The sequence below is a fragment of the Sebastes fasciatus genome, chromosome 21, assembly GCF_043250625.1.
Source record: "Sebastes fasciatus isolate fSebFas1 chromosome 21, fSebFas1.pri, whole genome shotgun sequence".
In the NCBI taxonomy this organism is placed as follows: domain Eukaryota; kingdom Metazoa; phylum Chordata; class Actinopteri; order Perciformes; family Sebastidae; genus Sebastes; species Sebastes fasciatus.
Genome location: NC_133815.1, coordinates 12,923,891 through 12,945,880, shown reverse-complemented (window position 1 = coordinate 12,945,880; position 21,990 = coordinate 12,923,891). Strand labels below are relative to the sequence as shown.

General features: G+C 41.1%; 1 protein-coding gene across 5 annotated transcripts in view; it reads left to right on the top strand.

Moving 5' to 3' along the window:
* Nucleotides 1-21,990, top strand: part of stau2 (staufen double-stranded RNA binding protein 2) — a 100,806-nt gene that overhangs the window by 2,646 nt on the left and 76,170 nt on the right. For all 5 annotated transcript variants that reach the window (XM_074621322.1, XM_074621318.1, XM_074621319.1 and 2 more), the window contains exons 2-5: nt 748-955; nt 1,160-1,290; nt 1,993-2,152; nt 4,431-4,566. In XM_074621322.1, the coding sequence (XP_074477423.1) occupies nt 757-955; nt 1,160-1,290; nt 1,993-2,152; nt 4,431-4,566 (626 nt within the window). In that variant the 5' untranslated portion in view covers nt 748-756. The remainder of the gene's footprint in view (nt 1-747; nt 956-1,159; nt 1,291-1,992; nt 2,153-4,430; nt 4,567-21,990) is intronic.

Genomic DNA, 21,990 nt, shown 5'->3' with positions numbered 1-21,990 from the left:
CATTTAAACCAGTAGTGGAGCCATCTTGGCGAGATGTTGTGATACAGTTTGTACCTTTTTTGTAATTAATTTATTACATTTTACTAACTCCGTCTTCATCTTTTGTTGATGATAAACACATGTTAGCATATTATGTTACCTGTGTTGTATAACCACAGGCCCGTGACCCGTGTGTAATTGCATTCACCAAAATGTTGCGTGCATAAAAAGATAAAGAAGTTAATTTGTTAACTTTTAGCAGATTTGTTGGACCCTCTCCGCTGTTCAGGTTGACCTACAGTATGTCTACTTCATATGGGCCTGTTTGTACCTCACTTTAGTCTCAAATCAAACGTGATTGAACGTCCATTGTCTTGTTCAGGCTGCTATCGCAGGATTCTCTCCTTTTTCCGGGGAGCTTAGCAGCAGTAACATGAGCAAAGCTCCTTCAAATAAAGGTTCATTGTCTGGGTGTATTAGCTGCCAGTGGATCAGAATGCGAGATAGGCCTAGGGCTGCTCAGTTTGAAGTCTGTTCTCCCGGCTTTGCACACAGAAATCTGTCAAATGACAGTGAAAAGCTTGAAATCGTGCAACAACTAGTGTGGAATAATGTGTGACTGAGTAGTGTGGAGAAATGCATGATTAATGATGTACACTTCATCTTTTTTGAATCAAACAATTCAAAGCTCTAGTCTATTTAAAGTGATATGATTAATGATCAGTGTGTTTCTAAAACCAAAAAATTGAAGTTGCTGTCTTGTTTCAGGAATAGAGCATGGCTCAAGTGAAAGTACAGACCTCAGCACCCCTGGCTGGTCCTGGCCTCTCCCCCGGAGTTCCCCCGACGGCCATGGCCAGCCCAGGACCCCTGGGTCTGCAGCCCTCCGTCAACGGCACAGGCCCGGCCCCCACACCCGCCTGCCCTGCTCCTGCAGTCGGATATGGGGACGCCCCTGTGTCTTCTACATCGCCAGGTAGAAACTAACCAAGCTATTTACATCTCATCATCAGCATCTTCTATTTTGAATCCTCACAGGCGATTCTGCATCTCTGACATATAAATTCTGCACAAGATGCATGCTATAAAATGTATTTAATCAATACATAATAATTATTAATGTATGTAGTTCTGTCTATGTTGCTCAATATACCGTATATTCCACTGTGTTGTGTTTCAGGCCCGCCCCAGGAGAACATGGCAAACCCTAAAGAGAAAACTCCAATGTGTTTGGTGAATGAGTTAGCCCGTTTTAATAGGATCCAACCACAGTACAAGCTCCTCAATGAGAGAGGCCCTGCACATGCTAAGGTAAGGAACGGGGGATATGACATTGAAGTGTAAGTAAGGGATAATGTACAGAGAGCCGGTTATCGTTGTGAAATATACCCAGACAGGGCGATGCGGCACTGATGTTGTTTATTTCACAACAATGACCCGCTAGCTGTACGTTATCTCGCTTATTACACGGCTACTTACTTAAGTAATCAATAATTTGACACAAAAACGGTTCGCCAGAGTCTGACATCACAATTACGCCCTTAGCAACAGTCTGTTATACATAGTAGCGGTGTGCTATAAAGAAATAACAGACTGTAGAACGCCATGCTTGACCAATCAGAATCGAGTATTCAACAAAGCCGTGTAATATAACTGTGTAGATAAATTGTGCTGGGGGATAAAAAGGTTTCACTAACTTAAGGAAACCGGGGATTTTTCTTTTATCTGTTGTGACACCCAAGCACTGACACTTGTGTTCAGTTGTATTTTTTTAAATGATAGTTGGTGAACATCATTCAGTGAATAGCTCCCTTGTTTAACTTACTTTCACATTGAGGTAACACAAGTGTCTTTATGGCATTTCCTCCTTTGATGATGAGTTTTTGAGTCCTTTTCATAAATGAATATCGGTCATGCAGAAGGCAGCTCCTACTCTGTGGGTTCCAGAGGGATGATGGTAAAAATGTAGCGGCTGTCGGGTAATTTCTCTCCCTCCGGGTGTCACTGTTCCAGATCTTCACCGTGCAGCTGACTCTTGGGGAGCAGGTGTGGGAGGCCGAGGGCACCAGCATTAAAAAGGCCCAACACTCCACAGCCGCCAAAGCGCTGGACGAGAGTGTCCTTCCCAGGCCGGCGCCCCGCTCCCCTAAAGTGGACATCAACAGCAACCCAGGTACTGCAACCACAACAAAATGTCATTGTAGCTGTTTCCTAGGGAAGTGTCTGTGAAGGATCACATTTAAACCCACTTGTTACTAACGCGTTACGCCCAGAATAGCTGATATCACACAGGTGCAAAATGGTTATTTTAAGTGAGGCAGAATCAAAGCAAGATCATGTTTGTCATCAGCCCTACATGCAGGAAGTGTTTTATATCCCAACTGAAATATTGAGAGTAAATGAAAACAGCCCAGAGTGCAAAGACTAATCCATGTCTAATTTATGTTTAATACTTTCACGATTTTTATGAATTGAAAATATAACCCCCTGCCTCAGCTTCAGCAGCAGATAACAGATGCTGGCTGCAGCAGTCAGACAAAGTCAGACGGGATAATGACCCGTCAGAAAAACAGTGGACCTGTTAAGCTTCTCATTAAGGTTGTCAATAATGAGCTTAAATTTTCAGAGCAAGACAGCTGGTTGTGTCTCCTTTTATCTGTATGTTATTTTAACCTTTCTAAAGGCGCTTTCACAAGCCATAGTCCGTTTGGCTAGTCCGAATCAGAGGGAAATTTATACTTTTGGTTCGTTTTCTATTTAATCTGGTTCGGTTTCACAGTGCGCAGACCAAATAAAACAAATAATTTGCTGAGGGGCGTATATGAAGGAGCGAATTTATCTTTTTCGTCTCGAGAGCTGCCACTTCTATACAGGTGATCGCAGACTTAGATATATTGCTGTCCCTTCTCTTCCAGTTTATCTCAAATAACTTTATAAACATCACTATTTTCGTGGACATATATTCTGTATGTTCTCTTCGGCCCAGATGTCAAGCAAACATCAGATTTCTGCAGAAGTCCAGGTCAGTCCTCTCTCGCTCATGTTGACCTGTTGGTTACCTGCGTCCGTCTTGGACCGGTTGTTTTGGTTCGCACTAGAGCACGATTACTGCGTTCACAACTGCTCAAACGAACCGCACCAGAGTTTGATTAAAACGGACTAAATGTTGGCTTGTGAAAGCGCCGCTGAAGCATCACAAACGATTCCCATTTTAAGGTCAGACTACATTCGTTTGTTAATTTCTTTATCAGTTTATTTAGCTAATATTTTCAATCCACTAACTGCTAGTAAAATTCTTGAGCGTGTTCAGATCTCACTGACATTTGTTTTGTAACTGTTTTTCTTAAATGTTATTCCAAATTGAACACGGAGCATAGAATTCATTCAGTAGTGTCATTTAAATGTGTGACTGTAGAGGTAGTAGTAAAATAAATGAACTATGGAATTGCAAATTACTTGTTGCATATTATGTATGTATGCATTGTCGAAAGCTGTCAGCATAACAGAAACCACTCTAAAATATGACGGGTACATGAAGGTATGGAAGGGTAGGAGGGACATATTTATTTTTCTTCTTCTTCTTCTTCTGTGGTTAAATGGCAGATTGCATCCACTTTAAAGAGTACAGATCGTTGCTGCTATGAGCTGGTAGTGCTATCAATGCATGGACATCAGTCCAAAATATCCCAGCTAGCCTGGAGCTTCTCAGACAGGACATGATGGACCATTTAACAATGATATCTTCAACCAAAACACCATGCTCAAAAAAAGGTTTTAAGCATCCAGCACAGAAAGCAACATATTTAATGTAGTTACAATGCTTATTCTGAACTGTTCCTTTAGGGTTGCATCATTAGTGCCCTCTACTGTTCATTTTTTTCTGGAGCTAAGTATATTGGTGAAATCAGGTATATTCATTTGGAGGGAGACGGTGAAGATTCAAAAGTCAGAGAGCAGCATTTTGCTTTGGGACGTCACCCTTTTATGTGCAAGTGTAATGATAAAGGATGTATTTAAATGTATTTAAATAACCTATGTTCAGATTCAGAACAAAGCCAGTACACACCCTCTCAATAAAGCCTAAGTGGAGACTTATGTTTTATCTCTGGCCAAATTAATACCACTCGCCTAATACTTACCTACCCTCTGTGGCATTGTAGTAATGAAAGACCTCATAACCAGCTCTTAATGGGATTAAGAAAACCCTGTAATAGGTTATGCAACATCAGTGGGAAGCTTTGGGATTAGCAGTGCACGCATCATATACACAGTCAGACAGGTAGGAACGTTTTCAGTTTTAAGGTAGGATACAGACGTCCTCATATTTTAACATGTTAATCAGAGTACAACTCTAAAGTTGTATTTGCTGATGTCGGATAGAAATACTTTAATGTTAACAACAAATCTTCCTCGCCTTGGTTTTAATCTTTCATATTTACTCTCATACACAGGCAGTATAACACCCACAGTGGAGCTGAATGGTCTGGCCATGAAGAGAGGGGAGCCAGCTATCTACAGGCCTTTGGATCCCAAACCCATGCCCAACTACAGAGCAAACTACAACTTCAGAGGGATGTTCAACCAAAGGTGAGCTCACCCAGCTGCCTGATCTGAGCTATGAAGTCACTCTTGCGCCTCGTTTCCACACAGCTCTGTATACGTATGCGAGTCAACCGAAGGTTTATTCATTCCTATGGGAACTGTGATCTGTGATGTGTTTGCAAAAATCCTTCAGTTTTTTTTTGTTTTTTTTCCGGTCCATTTGCCTGGAGTACGTTGAAAACAATTTAACTTTTGCGGCAGATAATGGACAGACCTTATGCACCTTTTTTTCTAAGTGAAAAGTTCGACGGCACATTTAGCAGTTTTGTGAAATATTTTGTTAAAAGACGCAACCTGTTAGCTAAATATGCTGTTGAGTTTTTAACTTGCTGTAACGTTATAATGTGTATCATCTAGACTGCACGGCGAAAAACAGACAGTAACTTATAGATTTAAAACACTGTTTTATATCTGTGTAGTAACTTACTCTCCCATATCTGCGGTGATGATTCTATCCGTCTGTAAAGAGATGCGTTTCCTTGCGTTGAACACTAGGGTGTGTAAACGGTATACTATACGGATTTACGGACACAAAACCATTCTATCGCCTCCTGCGCTACATGATCACTTAAATTGAGCTTTAACAAAGCCAAACTCGCACTTCAGTTGTTCACATTCAGTGGAGTGCTGCGGCGAAGTCGTCATAAACATAAAACCTGTGCTGTGTGATCGGCTATATTGGAGTTCAACACTGAAACTGTAAGTTAAGCTTTAGATGGGACAGTCAATTGTCTTGTTCACATTATTGCTACACACCACATGACTATGTCTAATGCAAGCACATCTATCTTTGTTTTCCTCATCCACATTAACACGAGAGACTAGTGTTTTTTTCATTTTGGGCTTCATCTGTGGCTAAAACGCAGAGGAAAAAGGTGAGCTTTGAGATTTATCTATCTTAGCGTGGACATGGTCCTCTTGATATATTTCGGATGGCCTCGAACTCCATTTGTCTCTTTGATCCCACTAGCTCAGATGTGTAGCAGACATGGCCCTGCTCCTCTCCATATGTTTTTCTGAACTGATGAATGTGGTGCCCTCATGGGGTCCCTTTGCACTCAGTCTCTGTCGACTTTTCTTTCTTCCCTTCGTTTTCTTTTGCTTTACTGGAGCCATCCAGCCATTTCCAAAACTCCATAAAAATGCCAAGGAGGTGCAATTAATGATCCTCTCTCCCTCAGGGAAGGAATGTTAGTTAAGATGTGTGTTTGACTTGCCAAACACGAAATCCAGGTGATACTCTCAGTTAAGAAAGGCCAGGATTACACTTTTCGGGTTGCAAAAAATGTTTTTTAAAAGGCAAAGTTTCATATCTTATGACATTTTTCTGGAATGTCAGTTTGATATAAATATTTTACCATAGTAGTTTATGGTGTTATTAATGTTCTAAATATTATGATATCATTTTAAATCCAGAGGCAAGGGGGGCATAAGTTGTGCATACAGTTTACAGAAGCTGAATTATGTGGCTCCAGAGCACACACTGTTCTGAGAACAAATTTCATAAAGCCAGTATTCATCTAGGTTAGTTTCCAGTCATTTTCAGGAGACATTATGATCCCCTCAAGATGGCAGTGTTTCCTCATTTTAAAAATCCCATAGCACTGCTTTTGTAAGGTGATTGAGCACCCATTTTGTAACAGGCAAGGTAGGAATGTGGTGATTTAATATAGGTTTTCAGAGGTACGGATCTCCACAGTGTAATCTGTTTTATTAACGTGCAAAGCTTTGCTTATTAAAGCTCTAAACACAGACAGACGCAAACATGTTTGTTTTGCTTTCTACGTAAACTTTGGCTCGTCGAAGTCCTACGGTAAGGTGTTCTGATGCCAAATGTGTGGGATTTATTTTTAAAATGTGGATACGGTTGCCAGAAGAAGTCAGTGATTCAGTTGCAGTGTTGGGTAACTGTGAGTCTAGTCAGCAGCAGACAGTCTAGCATCTGGCTCACATCTTCCACTATTTGATCCATGCAGGAACAAACGGGGTGAAAGACAAATGTCTGTAGGGTAGAGGAGCAAATCTGTTTTCCAGCATCTGTCTGTCAATGTCATATGTCACAGGGATGAGTTTCTAAGAGACAGGCTGCATCTATTCCTCATGGTTTGTGTTTTCTTAGGGCGTTTTGTAAGGAAGAGAGAGGAGGAGGGGGTAAGGGGATGTGTGGGTCTGAAACACAGAGAAGACATAGGAGGGAGTATATATTATCCCAAGGTCACTTATGTTTTCATTAGGTCTCTTTCTTTCAGTGTAGTCGAGCCCTGGATTAATGAAAGCGAGACCTTCTGAATATGAATTCTCTTCATCAGATGACTGACTATGTGGCGGAGTGACAGGCCATATCCACAATCAGTCACCTTAATGATGCTGGAGGGAAACGAAGGTTTCAATATGCCCATGTCCTTACCTATTATGATGAATAAGAGTGATCCGGAGTCATGTTGATGGAAAATCTCACCATTAAAAGGGCAGCCTGGCTCTGATCCATCAGCGCTCTAATCACCGCCGAGACCAGTATTGATTCGTTCAGAAAGTGCCCTGATGAGAAAATACGGCGATAATATGAAATGTGCATTTATCAGCGTCTTAATGAATCTTATTTATGGCGAAGGGGCCCTGCGCATAATTTCTTACAATCCAAGTCCACGTTTAAATCAGCGATCCATCCCTGTTATCCCGCAGTCGTAACCGCGCCATTGTTCATTCTCAAATATACCCAGAATGACGCGTGTTTTTCAGCTTATTCCGTCAGAGCTGCTGTGGAACATTATATTGAATCTCAGCCCAAATGATTCACATGAATGATCTTTGGAATCAGGAAAATATTTTCGTTATCAAGAAGTGTGCTGACGTCAGCCTTATTTCGTGGACAATCCCCGACTCCCCGTGTTATCATTGGAACACCTGATTCCAGTGACTCATGCTGGGGCTCCTCCAGTCTATCCATGGCGCTCCCAGCTTTTCCTCCTGCTGCTCCGATCCCAAGGGGGCGGGGGCGCCTGCATCCTGCATTCAGTCAGTGTTGGAATTTGGATAGGACTTCCCCTGTTAGAGCTAAGCAGAGCAGTCAGAAGCCGCCCACCTCCTCCCAGCCCTCATTTGGTTGTGACAGTAACATTATGTCAGCTGGAAGAACAGTGGGCTGAATGACTGGGGGTGCTTTGCTCTGTGACATTTCCTCCTGTGATGATGGTCCGATACTGAGCCGGCCGTTACTGCTTTCTCTGTCGGAAACACGGAGGAAGAGTGGGTCACCTGTGCCGCAGAGGATTCAGTTGTATCGGCTGGAATTTTACACCGATAGAAGCGTAAATGGGGCTCCTAATTTTGGGGTAAAATGACTACTTATGTGTAAGGGGTCCTTCGTAATGATAAACCCACATGGATTTATCACCTCTACATTTCCACTCAGTTCTATGGAGCATTTTAACATCTTCCAGCTTGAAGTTTTTATTTTTCAGACCACATCTTAACTGTTTTGTTTAATTGCTCTTTTCGACAAAAGTGAAGCCAATGCTGAAGTGCCTTAAACTTGCATTCTCTCTATTAGCCAGCAGGGGGCGACTCCTCTGGTTGCAAAAAGAAGTCAGATTGTATAGAAGTCTATGAGAAAATGAGCCTACTTCTCACTTGATTTATTACCTCAGTAAACATTGTAAACATGAGTTTATGGTCTCAATCGCTAGTTTCAAGTCTTCTTCAATACAGCATGATGTTCACTTAGTAAATTATGGTCCCATTTAGAGTCAAATAGACCATAAAGCAGGGGATGCTTCAGGGCGTGGCTACCTTGTGATTGACAGGTCGCTACCACGGAGTTGTCCACGTTTTCGTCGTAGAACTTTAACCCTTTCACAGTGTGTTTTCAGTTCATGAAAATTAATGTTAACATTTTTGTCACCTAAAAATGTAAAAAAAATTGTTCAGTGTTTGCTTGTACTACGCTCCACGCTCTCGTGTCACTTCTGGTTCCAAAAAAGCAAGATGGCGATGACCAGAAACCAAGACGGCGACTGCCAAAATGCCAAACTCGAGGCTTCAAAACCGTAGTCCACAAATCAGTGGGTGACGTCACGGTGACTACATCCACTTCTTATATGAAGTCATATGTTCCCGCCACTGCAGGCAGCTTCAGTGCAAAAGCTGATAAACACACTGGAGGCAGCAAGCAGGCAAAGTCAGCGACTAGTATGTGAACATAGTGGAGACAATTACATATTTTTCCCTCCACAGTTGGCGGAGACCAAACCAGAGTTTAAAGGACAGTGAATATTAGACTGACTCTCACCACGTGGCCAGAGACATAAGCCATATGGTAAATGGACTTGGACTTATATAGCGCTTTTCTAGTCTTCCGACCACTCAAAGCGCTTTACACTACATGTCAGTATTCACCCATTCACACACACATTCATACACTGATGGCAGAGGCTACTAAGGTGCCAACTTTGCCCATCAGGATTTAATCTAAATACTCATTCACACACCGATGGCTATGCCTCCGGGAGCAATTTTTTTGGGGTTAAGTGTCTTGCTCAAGGACACATCGACATGTGACCCGGAGCAGCCGGGGATCGAACCACCGACCTTCCGATTGGTGGACAACCTGCTCTACCCTCTGAGCCACAGCCGCCCATATCAACTTCATAAGATGATAATATGTCAATGATGTGTCCCGTTGGCTCCAAGTGGCAAAAAAATCAATGCAAATTAAAAAAGATGAATCACCTGTGAGGGTAATTAATTGTCTTAATAATCAGCAGCATATTTGTATTTTCTCCCCATCTTTTAGCGTCAGTAACTTACCAAACACATTTTATGAACAAGAGACAGTGTGTTATTGTAGTAGAAAACCCGATGACTGCATGCATGGCGACATGAAATCAATCATGTAAGCCTTTTTGTTCCTTTTGAAAAGACCTACAACGACGAACACGATGCATTGAATACAGCATGTTGCTGAGCTTGGCTTTTGTTCGAGGCTCATTAAGGGTTAACATGCATTATGATTGTATTCTAGACTTGCCTTATACGTGTCTGTGGCGGTGTCCTTGTAAATCAATGACAGCCTTACATATGCCTTAGTGATGCTGTGGGTCTGTGTGCATGTGTACGTGTCTGCTCATGTAGGAAACATAAAGAGACAGTTGCCATGGAAAGATACTTATCCTTGAAAAATGAATACCCTTCTCATGCCTGCAGGACATCAGAATAAAATCACACAAAGAGCACAGACGCAGACACACAGGTGTACTTTGTCATCTACATCTCTAATTGGGCCAACCTGGCTCACTGAAAAGGCAAATCTGCCCATAAGCGCTTTTCTATATTCAACATTTCCTCTCATCTCTTCCTATGTGGAGGTATCAGATATCCTCTGAGGTCCTCTTCACACACGCAGTCGCTTTTTTTTCTCCCACTCAAGTTTATTTTTTTATATAGCTTACTGGCCTGTTGGGCCTTAGAATCTCATATAGCCTAATCGGGACACCGTGTGCTCTTTCGTCCACTCAGGCATTCCACAGATATGGTTTCTCTTATCCATCCCATCATCACTGCTGTCCAAAAACAAAAGAGAGCTGCCAAAGCCCACAAGGTAGAGACTTCATAGGAATAACTTTTTATTGCATTTGTTTTTTTGTTTTTTTTTCAATCACCATGCATCTGTGAAAATCAGTAAATCAAATGCATTCACTCAGATAGTTCATAATGGGCGACATGCCAGAACAAAGGATAATCTGTCCAAATTGTACAAATGGGTGTAAACTCATAAAGCGGTGTTTTATTGAGGAGACTGGGGGATCGGAGGAGTGCAATACAGGTCCAACATAAACAAATGCTTCGAATGATTTGTGCTCAACAGACTCAATGACACAGAAGTCTGGTCTCTCCTTTCATCTCCTCTCCTCTGAGTGGAGTTTTGTGTTTGTGTATCCCTGTGTGTCCTCCTCCTCCTCTTTTGCCTTGATGTATTGAATGTAAAAACGGACCTGAGACCGCTCTGTACGAAGCAGGTTACATCAGTAGAAATGCCTTTCGTAATTGTGCCTTTCAGAAGGCTTTTTTCGCAAGAACTCACATCTGTATTTCCGTACAAATACACACCACTTACTTGCGTCTTTTCCCAGGAAATTGGACCCTTCTTTTGCTGTAGTACTCAAAGTGATTTTTCTCACCTCCTGGGTAGATGTGCAGCTTCAGTGATGAGCAATAAATGGCTGTCAAGAGGGTGCATGTCATCTTGTTGGATCAAGGCGCTTTCCTATTTCCCAGCATCGTTGCGTATCAGCTCTGCAGAAAGGAAGCAATTTTGTGTCACATTCAAGATGCTCCTAGAGTGGTTTGTGCAGCCCCGTCTCCTATAAATGACGTTCCCATTCAACGAAACTGCATTGTGAATTATGTTTCGAGGTATTTGTAAATCGTAATTTGTCACGGATTATGTTTGTTTTTGATGTATCACAAATACGTGCGTAGGGAAGAGGTCGGGGTGGTTTTGAACAAACACCGAGCTTTCGCCGAGGAGGCCGCTGTTTGTGTCCCACGTGAAACTAAAAGTCAACGTTCTCATGATGTTGTTAGTAAAAGTAATTTTGTTGCCTAAATGTAACCAAGTAGTTTGGTTGCGTTTCTGTCTTTTTGTTTCAATATCTAACTCATTTTAAGGCAAACCAAATGTTTTTATGTAGCCATGCCGGTGACAGCCATGGCTGGAGGTGATATGTTTTTTGGGTTGTCTGTCCAGCTATCCGGTCTATTTTGGCGAACGCGATATCTCAGGAACACCTGAAGGGAATTTCTTCAAATTTGACACAAACATCCAATTGGACTCAAGGATGAACTGAGGAGATTTTAGAGGTCAAAGGTCAATGTAACTGTGTCCTTACATCCATCCCATTCTTGTTATATCTCAGGAACGCCTTGAGGGAATTCCTTCAAATTTGGCACAAATGTCCACGAATACCTTGGACTCAATACTAACCTGATTAGATTTTGGTGGTCAAAGGTCAAGGTCATTGTGACCTCACAAAACATGAACTCAAGAATTCATATGCAAATTATGACAATTTCACACAAATGTCTAATAGGATAAAATGATGAAGTGATGACATTTTGGACAGACATGGATGTAAACGGCAACTTGACTGGTTGGCAGAGGCATACAAACGAGCGAGGTGGTAATTCTAGTTTTACTAAACCCACCGAAGTAGTGTTGTTGTGTTTTTTGTGTTAGTGTTTTTGTTTTGTTTCAATTTACAACATTAACCACTTTTTAAACTGTTTCAAGTGTGACCGCAATCCGGGAGAAAATACGTTTCCCTCGAAACGTAATTGAGGATGCAGATTAGTTGTGGCATTGCCACCCAGGATGCTGATGCATAGAAGCATCCTGCTGCACATTTAAGTCTTTTGTGTCCTTGCAAAGAAACGCAACAGGCCTTTTCCATCTGTATTCCTTTTCCAGTGCACAGGTGCCAGGTTTTTGTATGAGTCTACTTTCACTCAGTTCCTGTAATTCTGACAGGGAAGACAGATCCTTATTCTGGGGAAACAAACAAATTCTTGTGTTTTAACCACATCACAATCCCTAATCACTCTCCTGTGGTTGGATGTGTCACTGGAGGAAGTGATGAGGAATACAGAAATATCACAAATCTATTACAAATTTGTTTACTTTGGGTTGAATCACAGCAGCAGCAGACACACTGTTGGACTGTTCATCTACGCCTTTTTCAGTGCCATATTACTGTTAGGGGACCTGTCTTCTTGCGTCATTATAATACTTTTCAGTGCGGGGGAAAGTCAAAACAAAGTTTGTTCTGTTAAGTGATGCTGCACTTCTTCTTTGGTGGTCCTACCACTCGAGAGCTCACAAGGAAATAGGGGAATCTGAGCAACTGTATTTTACATCATGTAATTGATGCTCTTAGCACAAGCAAACCACACTTCAGCTCAAAAATCCACATTTTAAGGGTGTCTGCTAGTTTGTTGAACATCTGGGATCGTATTCACAAACATTGTGAGAGTAAGAGAGCTCCTAACTTAGCCTACCATTTCTAGCAAGGAGTCCCAGCTAAGGAGAGATTTAGGAAACTCAATCTCTGAGCAAGGAAGGGACAGAAACCTTTACCTTAGTGAGGAGGTGTGGTCGACCCCGTTGCTAGGTATGACACATTATTCTAGAAAGGTGTGATTGGTTGGTCAAAAAAAAAAAAAAATGCACTCTGAGTGATAATGCACGACGGCGTATTAGGGACATTGTAGGTTAAAAAAACAAACATTACGGAGGGGGGGTAATATTAGTTAATAATAACTAAGAATTTCGAAGATTAAACTCAGAAATTTTTGAGAAAAAGTCTTGGATATTCTCTGAGATTAAAGTAGGAAATTAACAAGAAAAAACTGACAAATTTGCGAGATTATAAAGTTATAAATTCCCCCGGCTCCGTATTTATATAGAGCTTTTCAAAAACAACTTTACAAAGTGCTTCACGGACATAAAAGCAAAGTGAACAGTACAATTCCAAATTAGAAAGTTCAATACAGTAAAGAAATATAAACATAAAGACAGTGAATAAAAGCATAAAACTTTTTGAAAAGAAAGGACACTGAGGTAATAGAAATATGCATAGAATTTAGTCTGTATTAACACATGGTGTAATTATGAATTCTATCTTATGTAATGAACATGAATAAATTGTAAGCCATACTATAAAGGTAGCCCACAAAATGTTTGAAAACACAGGCTTGCTTGTGCAGTAGCCTATTCACATGCAGTTGTTATAGTTATTTACCATGTTGGTAATTTTAGTACTTAATCTATTGGATATAAATAGGGGAAAAATGGCTCAGATTTCATCAGTTTCATCAGTGATTGCTGTCCAGTCTATATAAGTAGCGCCATTGGTTAGTATCTAAATCTATAAACCAGCAAACTCTGCATTTTTCCGGTTGCCTATTATCTTAATGATAACTTTCATTGCCGGCGTTAAAGTGTTGGGCGGGAGATGTGAGCGCATCTCTAATGAGGTCAACCTCAAACATTATCCCTGCACTCACTGTCATTCAGAATATTTCTGCTATCTCTTTGTCTTTCTGCCATTTCCCCTCTGCTTAAGAAACTCTTAAGCCTTTTAAAAGTCCTCTTCCAAACTCCTAACAGTTTTAGGAGCTCTCTTAAGATGCTTTGTGAATAACTTCACCAGGATCTATAGTCTTAACTTAAAGGGGAAACTCTTAGAAAAGGTCATAATCCTAAGAATTATCTCAGAATTTCATCACTAGGAGAAACTCTTCATACTAGGAAGCTTTATGAATACGGCCACAGAGTTTGAACGTTACTATTCTCACCTGACGTTGAATGATTCAAAGTAAAGGAGTGAAGAGAATTGCACTAGAATGTGCCCTTTCTTGATAATTTAACCAGTTAGCTGATTTGAAAGTCACTTAATTGTATATTTTGTCCCATGTATGCTGTTCTTAGAAGATTATACAAACACTAGCTTTCAAATATTCATCTCTGATACACATTCAAGCTTGACAACAGCCAATTAAGAGGAACCATTTATCAGTAAGGGAAATATGTTGCCTGAGAGATGCCTGTATAAAAAGACCAGAAAGGCTTGCATGGAAACCAGTTTATAATTTGGCTGTTACAAATTCATATTATTTCTTTGTAAAAAAAAAATGGCACCGGAGTGTTTTTTCTTAACAAAGCACTTAATGTTCCTCTCTTAATGACAATGAACATAAAACAGCAGGTCACAGTTCAATATTGTTAATGAGGACAGCAGGCTCTGCTTTTAGACTGATCCCCTGCCAGCCATTCCTCTCAGCCAGCCAAGTCTTAACAGTTGGCACTTGAAGGGCACAAGGGTTAAGAAGTGTTTTTTTTTTGCTATGTCACATAAATGCACACATGGTGTAATTGCTTTGCACACACTGGCAAGCCTTCTATTACTCACTGATCTTCTGTGCTTAAGGAGTCGGAATTATTCACGCGATGCCTGTTTTCAGTCAGATAATTTCCAGTGGTGGCTTTTATTACCAACATTAAATCAGCCCTTGTTTTTTATCTAGTAAGCTCCCTTTGCATTATTTTTTCCTGTAGCGTGCTACCTGTCAGTTACAGTGCCGTAAAGCTATCATGTTTGGAAACAATACTTGATTTACCGCTGTGACTCAGCAATAAAGTGTGACAGGAGAGCCCGGGGTCGGTTTACACGGGACCGCGACTTCCCGTGAGCCAGGCATTGGAAGGAGGGCACGGAGACGGCACACACTGATTACAGAGCTCGCACAAAGAGAGCTTTAATCTCTTGTTCAAAATTGAAAACCACAACAAACAGTGCAAACAATGAACACTGTCGGATTGGACAATTTAATTAAAATCGGTTATGAAACCTCTGTTTTTATGCACCGTGTCTGTTAGCAATTCTTGATAAGTAGCTGTTGTCGGTAAAGGCAGTGATATGAGTAGTCCGTATGAGACACCAGCTGTCTGCTGCACAGAGACACAGCAGTACATTACACTGGAGGGATATGAGGTAAGGAAATGCATTGTTCCCATGGCAGACTTTAATGAAAAGAGGTTTGCTTATATTAAACTGTAGAATGAGAGCTATTAGTGACCGGTTGAAAGACATATGATTGACTTTACATTTGCACGTATTGCATTTTGCACCTGACTGATTTGATATCCAAAGTTTTTTATACTAAACCTCCACTGCAAGATTCACATCGTAATGCTCCAACACATAAATCACCTAACTTCTTCACCTTCTCAGTGAATAAATGTAACTTCTCTGAGTCAGAGCTGCCTTAGGGGACGTCTGACTGAATAGCTAGTTGTGGCTTCTCTGAGACCGCTACAGGTCTCACACACACAGTCTCTCATTATCACTTTAAACCTCTTCTGTAAACTGTTGAACACCCTAATCATCTGAAGGTTAACACTGTTTTAAACTACATTTTGGTTTTGTTTATATACAGTTTTATAGTTTATGAATTGTCACACACTCATAATTGAGTGTATGCACCAGCGATTGTCAGTCCAGTTGACACTATAAAGGCTCTTTGTGTGTCTATGAACGAGAAACGCTAGCTGTTGTGGCTAGCCCCGTTCTGTGACCAACATATAACGTTAGCAAGTGCATATCGGCCACATTACCATCATCGCATCCCAACTGCTAGGCGATCTCAAGCCATGTATTGCCCTTTATTTGGTTGTCAATGTAGTAGTGTTTGTCCAACATTATTGAGTGTTGAGAAGCCCATTGTTATTTCAAAACACCAATAGTCCGAAAAATGGCCCATTGGACCAAAAAAATTCCCATTTGTCTGACAGTCCGTTTTCCTGAAAACAAACGCCCATTGTTCCAAGGCTCATTTCTCCGAAATTACACACTCTCCGTGCAACAAACAGAAGCACATGTTTAACTATTATGCAGAATGATGACGATCAGTTGTAACAAAGGATTTCATTGGTCAAACATATGTTTCTGCAGAAGCTGAAGTCGTGGTCCGTCCAAATATTTTTTTCCCCCCACGAATGTTCCACAGGGGTGTGTAAGCATTCATAAGAACCCACAAAATCACTTTTTATAAGTTTCCGTGTGAATTTTTCTGCCAAAAATCCATGCTTGAGCTGAAACAGCTTTAAGGTGGCTGTTATGGTCTTTTCGGGGGGAAAAATGGAGAGTATCTGCACTCTAAATTAAAGCTCCCGAAACTTTTGTAGACTGACAAAATAAGTACACCTATAATACACTCAAAAAAACTAAAAAAAAGTACAACACCACTTACAATACAATCATCAAATTTGATCCTGGTCTTGTCCCCCTTGTCATCATGCTAAGAAATATGTTTGTTTCAATCCCATTACTGATTTCATTTTTTATTTATTTTAAACACCCCTTTAATTTTTTTTAGTGAAGACTGGTATAGACATTAGTGGCTTCAAACAAGCTTAACTTGTCTTTTTTGTGTTTTATGTTCGTGGAAAAATACTGCTTAATGAGCAATTACTGACAAAGAAATAATGTCATGTGAAACCACAGCTCTGCCATCACATTGAATCCATTTGTCCCATGTGGATTAGTGGTTTCTAACCTCAAGGTGGGGTCCAAGGAGCTTTGAATATACACCCCACCCCCACCCCCCAACACCATGTCAGTTGGTGTTTTGAGCACTATGTTTACTTGACTACATGGACTGTTTTCTCACACCACTGTGTATTTTCTGCATTAGCAATTGCGTGAGGCAGAAAGGGAAGGAGAGCAATCAGTGATGGACACGGGGAATGAAGTATGGAAGTTGGGAGGGGGGAAAAAACAACAAGTAAAAGGTCTGACAGCAGATTGGAAGAAAGCGCAGCTGGTGGAGGAGCGAGCTTGTCCAAGTTTTTGTATTTTTTTTTTTCTTCTCCCACAAAATCTCTGTCACCCTTTTAATCCCAGCACAGCCCCGTAGCCCTTTACAAGCCTCTGAGTCAGTTGTGTGTGTGTAGTTGTGGTTTAATGCACACAACTATTTGTGTTTGCATGTGTGGCCAGTAGATGTCTTGGTGGTCAACCTCAGTGAAGACAAAGTGGGCAGTACACTCCCTCATTCATGTCTCGTTATTTGTCTGTGTTTGGTTGGCCCACTTTTTCCTGTCTGCTGCTCTTTGCTGAAGTCGAATACACGTGTTCCCATCCTTAATACAAAGAGCAACCCACACGTATTCTTTAATTGCTTTAAAGCTACTACAAGTAGCTTTCACTTCAAGATATTCACCTTTATTGTACAAGTTTGTGCTACTAAATGGAACACTAAAATGTAAATCAGCTTACTCTCTGCATTTAACCCATCCAAGTACTAGGAGCAGTTGGCAGCTACTATATATCTATATAGTTTGGGGGTCTGTTCTCAAGGGCACCTCGGCAGTCAGTCTGTACGGGGACTTGCTCCGGCTCCCAAGCCAAGTCCCTACGGACTGAGCTACTGCCGTTCCCTTTATTTATGCAGAAAGCAGTACAACCAAATGAATTGAATGAAATTACTTTCCTCCTGACTTGTTTTATCCTGTTAAGGTTAATGAGTCATGAACCACTGACAGTTAAACCTGTGTTTCTCTCTGATTTGTGCACATCATAAATCAAAATAGGATTGTCAATTCTTAGATTGTTCCATCTTGAAAATGGATGGCCCATACACTAACGTGCATGTTACGCCCACAAAGTGGAACAATAACTAAACAACAACCAAATTAAAACAGAGTCAACGTGAAGTTTCAAACTGTAACAGTTTATTTCAGTACAACGGAAGGTTCACAAATGTGGTGGAGGTAGGGACAATATAGTTTTGCCAAATAATCAAAATTAAGAAACCAAAACTAGGCCTAACTAAATCTGTCTTCTTTAACACAACAAACAAAAAGGCTGACTAACTTATCTACTAACAGCAGTTTTACAAAACATACATGGGATGGCAACAACCACTAAACCTAGTGTTTCTAGACATGAAAAGACCTACGTGCAAGTGTACAGGGTACCCCAGACTTACCTATGCCCTCCACCTCCTTACCACAAACCTTATCTTTCCTTTCCCACTGGAAACAAGAAGTGACTTCAACATCCAAAAACCTCATTACAAATGAGTTTGAGAGAGAGCGAGAGAGCCCAGAGTGTGCCTCTTTTATGGGCAGCCCACGACAGCGATTGGCTGGATGGAATTAGTGTGAGCTAATTGCAGCTGGCAAACTCTGCACAGGTGGACTCCAATCACCTCCATTAACTCTTTATCCTGGAAGCACCTGCAAGACAAGGAGGAGGGGCAGAACAACACAGGAGAAAACTCTGCAGGCCTGTCTGGCCCTGCAGGCACGTAACAGTGCACTAAAATTAATGAAAACATGTTTGCATGTCTGCAACTAATGATTATTTTCATTGTTGATTAATCTGTCAATTATTTTCTTGATTGATCGATTAGTTATTTGGTCAATAAAATGTCAGAAAATGGTGATCAGTGTTTCCCGAAGCTCAAAATGACGTCCTCAAATGTCTTGTTTTTATCCACAACTCAAATATAATCAGTTTACTGTCATAGAGGAGTAAAGAAACCAGAAAATATTCACATTTAAGAAGCTGGAATCAGAGAATTTAGAATTGTTTTTCTTAAAAAAATTACTCAAACTGATTAATCGATTATCAAAATAGTTGGCTAACTAATCGATTAATCGTTTCATTACAAGTGAAGGCCTCTTTACACAGTGAGAGAGAGAAAGGTCTGTCTTTGGTTAGTTGAAAACGGTGGTTTTTAGATTCCGCGGTGAGACACACCACTCTGATGGATGATTTAGCCTGCGTCAAAATTCATACAGTGTCAGAAATGTAGGACCAAAATCCAACAATGTGACCCCTAATACGACCCACGTTTACAATCCAACCATTCAGATCACCACATTACCGAGCTAGCAAAATGCTACTGCTAAAAAAACGTATTTACCCACTCACTAACTTTTCAAAATCTGCATTTCATGTTCTTCTCCCAAGTCCACATCCTCCTCCTCCTCTTTTGAGGTTTATTTTTGCATAGAAGTGCCAGCAAAACAGCCAAACAGCCAAACCTCATTTATTGTTGCGCTACATTTTCGTTATTGAAGTCTGTATTGATTTATTTCTTATAAAGAAAAAGAGAAGCACACCAACAAAGCACACAAATAAGACAAATTGGGGTAAATTATCACAGCAGCAGTCCGAGGCAGAGTCACGGAGAGACCGGTAAATATACATAAAAAACAGCAACAAAATATCCATGAGCCCACCCACACAAAGATCACCCACATATTAGATATTGTTGTGCTACATTATCAAATCACAAAGGCTCATGTACATGAACGGCTGCAATCGGCAGTCTTTCATAGCTTAATGAGCGTTTTATTTGATTTTTAATGACTAATGAGTATTATAGGTGACCACCAATGGGGTTTCTAACAACCACCAGTTGACTGGGCTGATTAAGGGTGGCAATATATTCTAAACAAAACAGAATTTAATGCTTTCTCATAGGCAAAATGGCAGGTTTATGACTAAAAAGGAAGTGCTGCATTTGGTTTTCATTGCTGCGGTCTGCACAGGTTTGCCAGCCAAAGCTGTTGAAACGTTCACTGCTTTCTATACACTACCATCTGCAACCGGTCAATGTCATGTGTTAAGTTACAGGCCAAATATCTTCAGTTTACTTCCAGAGACAAGCTCTTGTATCACTTTATTCATCTGGCGTGGTCACTGACTTATGGGCTATGGACATTAGTGGCTGTATCTGGTGATGTGAATGTAAATATGCCACAAAATCATAATGTTAGTGGATGAGAGGTGACCTGTTCAGTTTAAGGAACAAGTGTAACACATGCAGTGATGGGAGAACGAGCTGATTTTATTCCACACAAGCAGCTAGAAAAGGAAATAGTTTTCAATACCACAGGAGAAAATAGTTTCCAGCCGAAATGTCACCCTGTCATTTATAGTAATAATTGCAATACCATATCTCCCGTTTCCCAGTACAAGACTGTGTGTGGGCTCGACAACTCCAGCATCTTTAAATGTGTCTGTGTTCACACGAGTCTTTGAATGATTAAAGATGAAAGAGTAACCTTAACCAACGCGGCCCACATCAAAGTCAAATTCATTACTCGCCGCTAAATTCTGATGAGTTATCATTTGATTGAGTCGTGGTATCAGTCTGAGTCACAGCAGATACACGTGCGCACATCATCACACAGACACGGTGGTGTTTTTTTTATTCTTTTCAGTCTCCACACCCTCCCTACAGGTGTCCTGGTCCAATTCCCTCTCTGTAGTAATAATAATAACAAAAATAATAATTGATAACACAGAACAGGCAGATCCAGCCAGCATGTGCTGATTTTTGTACCGGCCACGGAGCGCTGACGTGATTCTCCTGCCTTTTCTTTTTTTTTCGTCTGCATGATTTTGATGTGTGTGCGTGTGCTCGCCTGTGTTCTTGGCTGACTTGCTTGTGTGTAAGCCACGACTTTCCCACGTTGTGGAGTAGGGTCTCCCACAGGCCTCCCTCCATGTCCCTCTCTCTCTCTCTCTCTCTCTCTCTCTCTCTCTCTCTCTCTCTCTCTCTCTCTCTCTCTCTCTCTCTTCTCTCTTTCTTTACTTCCCTCTCTCTCTCTCTCTCTCCCCTTCAGTCTCCCTCTCTCTCCTCCTCTCTGCACCTGTACTCGGCGCTCCAGCCCCAGCTGCTCCCATCTCGGCTCAGCGCTGTTGGCTGGAGCCCATGTTGCACTTGGCATGTCCTCTGAGACCCTGGGGCCACACTTGACGTGCGAGGGCCAGGCAGGCCCCCGCCCAGGGAAGGCTCCCGTGGCCAGGAGGAGCTGAGAGCGAACGGATGAGAGCAGGGCTGTGGGCTGGAGAAAGACCTGCTGGAATTCTGGGAGTAAAACCGCTGACTCATTGTTAGGCCTGCTGAGCAGGAGAATGAGGAAAGACATGAGGAAAGAGGGAAGAAGGAGGGGGAGGGGGGGTATTCAGAGAAATGACAGATGTGTTGTTATTAGGACTTATCTCGTAAGACTTACTGTTAGTAAAGAGGCCGTATATCCGGGATTTTGGTTTAAAAAAAAATGCCAAGAATGCTTCAAGTTCAAGGACATTTCCAGTTTATTACAACTTGGGTCACATTTTCATAGTTTTTGCAATAGTCATCAGTTGTGACGACAGTTCTGCTGAAATCTGGGAACAAGAGGTCAAACATTAGGTTGAGATTTTACTTTTTACAGGGAAATGTCTCGACAACTATTGTATATATTGCCATATTTAGTGCAATTATCCATGGCGCCCCAAGGATTCCTAATGACTGGTGATCCCCGGATTTTTCATGTAACGCTAGGGCTGTCCTCGACGAAAAGAAATGCTTAGTCGACTAACACTCATACGATGTTGTTGACTTATCGATTAGTTGATTTAATTGACAGATCTGTAAAACTGAGTTTCTCCACAGTGAGTCACACTAAAGCACCACTTTAAATCTTGTGTTTACCAGAGATGTGCTCATGAGTTTATTAGAAATAAGACACTCGGCATGAAAAAAACAACTAAAGAAATCTTAGTACTAGTACTTACTAATCGACTAAGAGTGGGCAGCCCTATATAATGCCATCAGCAAGTCACTTATCCAGTGAAATATCTTAACATTATCCAATTTTGCACAGATATTCATGTTTCTGAGTGAATGAATATCAATACTTACTTAGAATACTGTGACTTTTCCTCTAGCTCCACCGTGAGGTTCACATTTGACAACTATTGGATGGATTGCCAATGAAATATGGAATATACATTTACATCCTTTTCTGGAGTAATTGTAATAACTTTGGTGATACCACGACTTTTCATA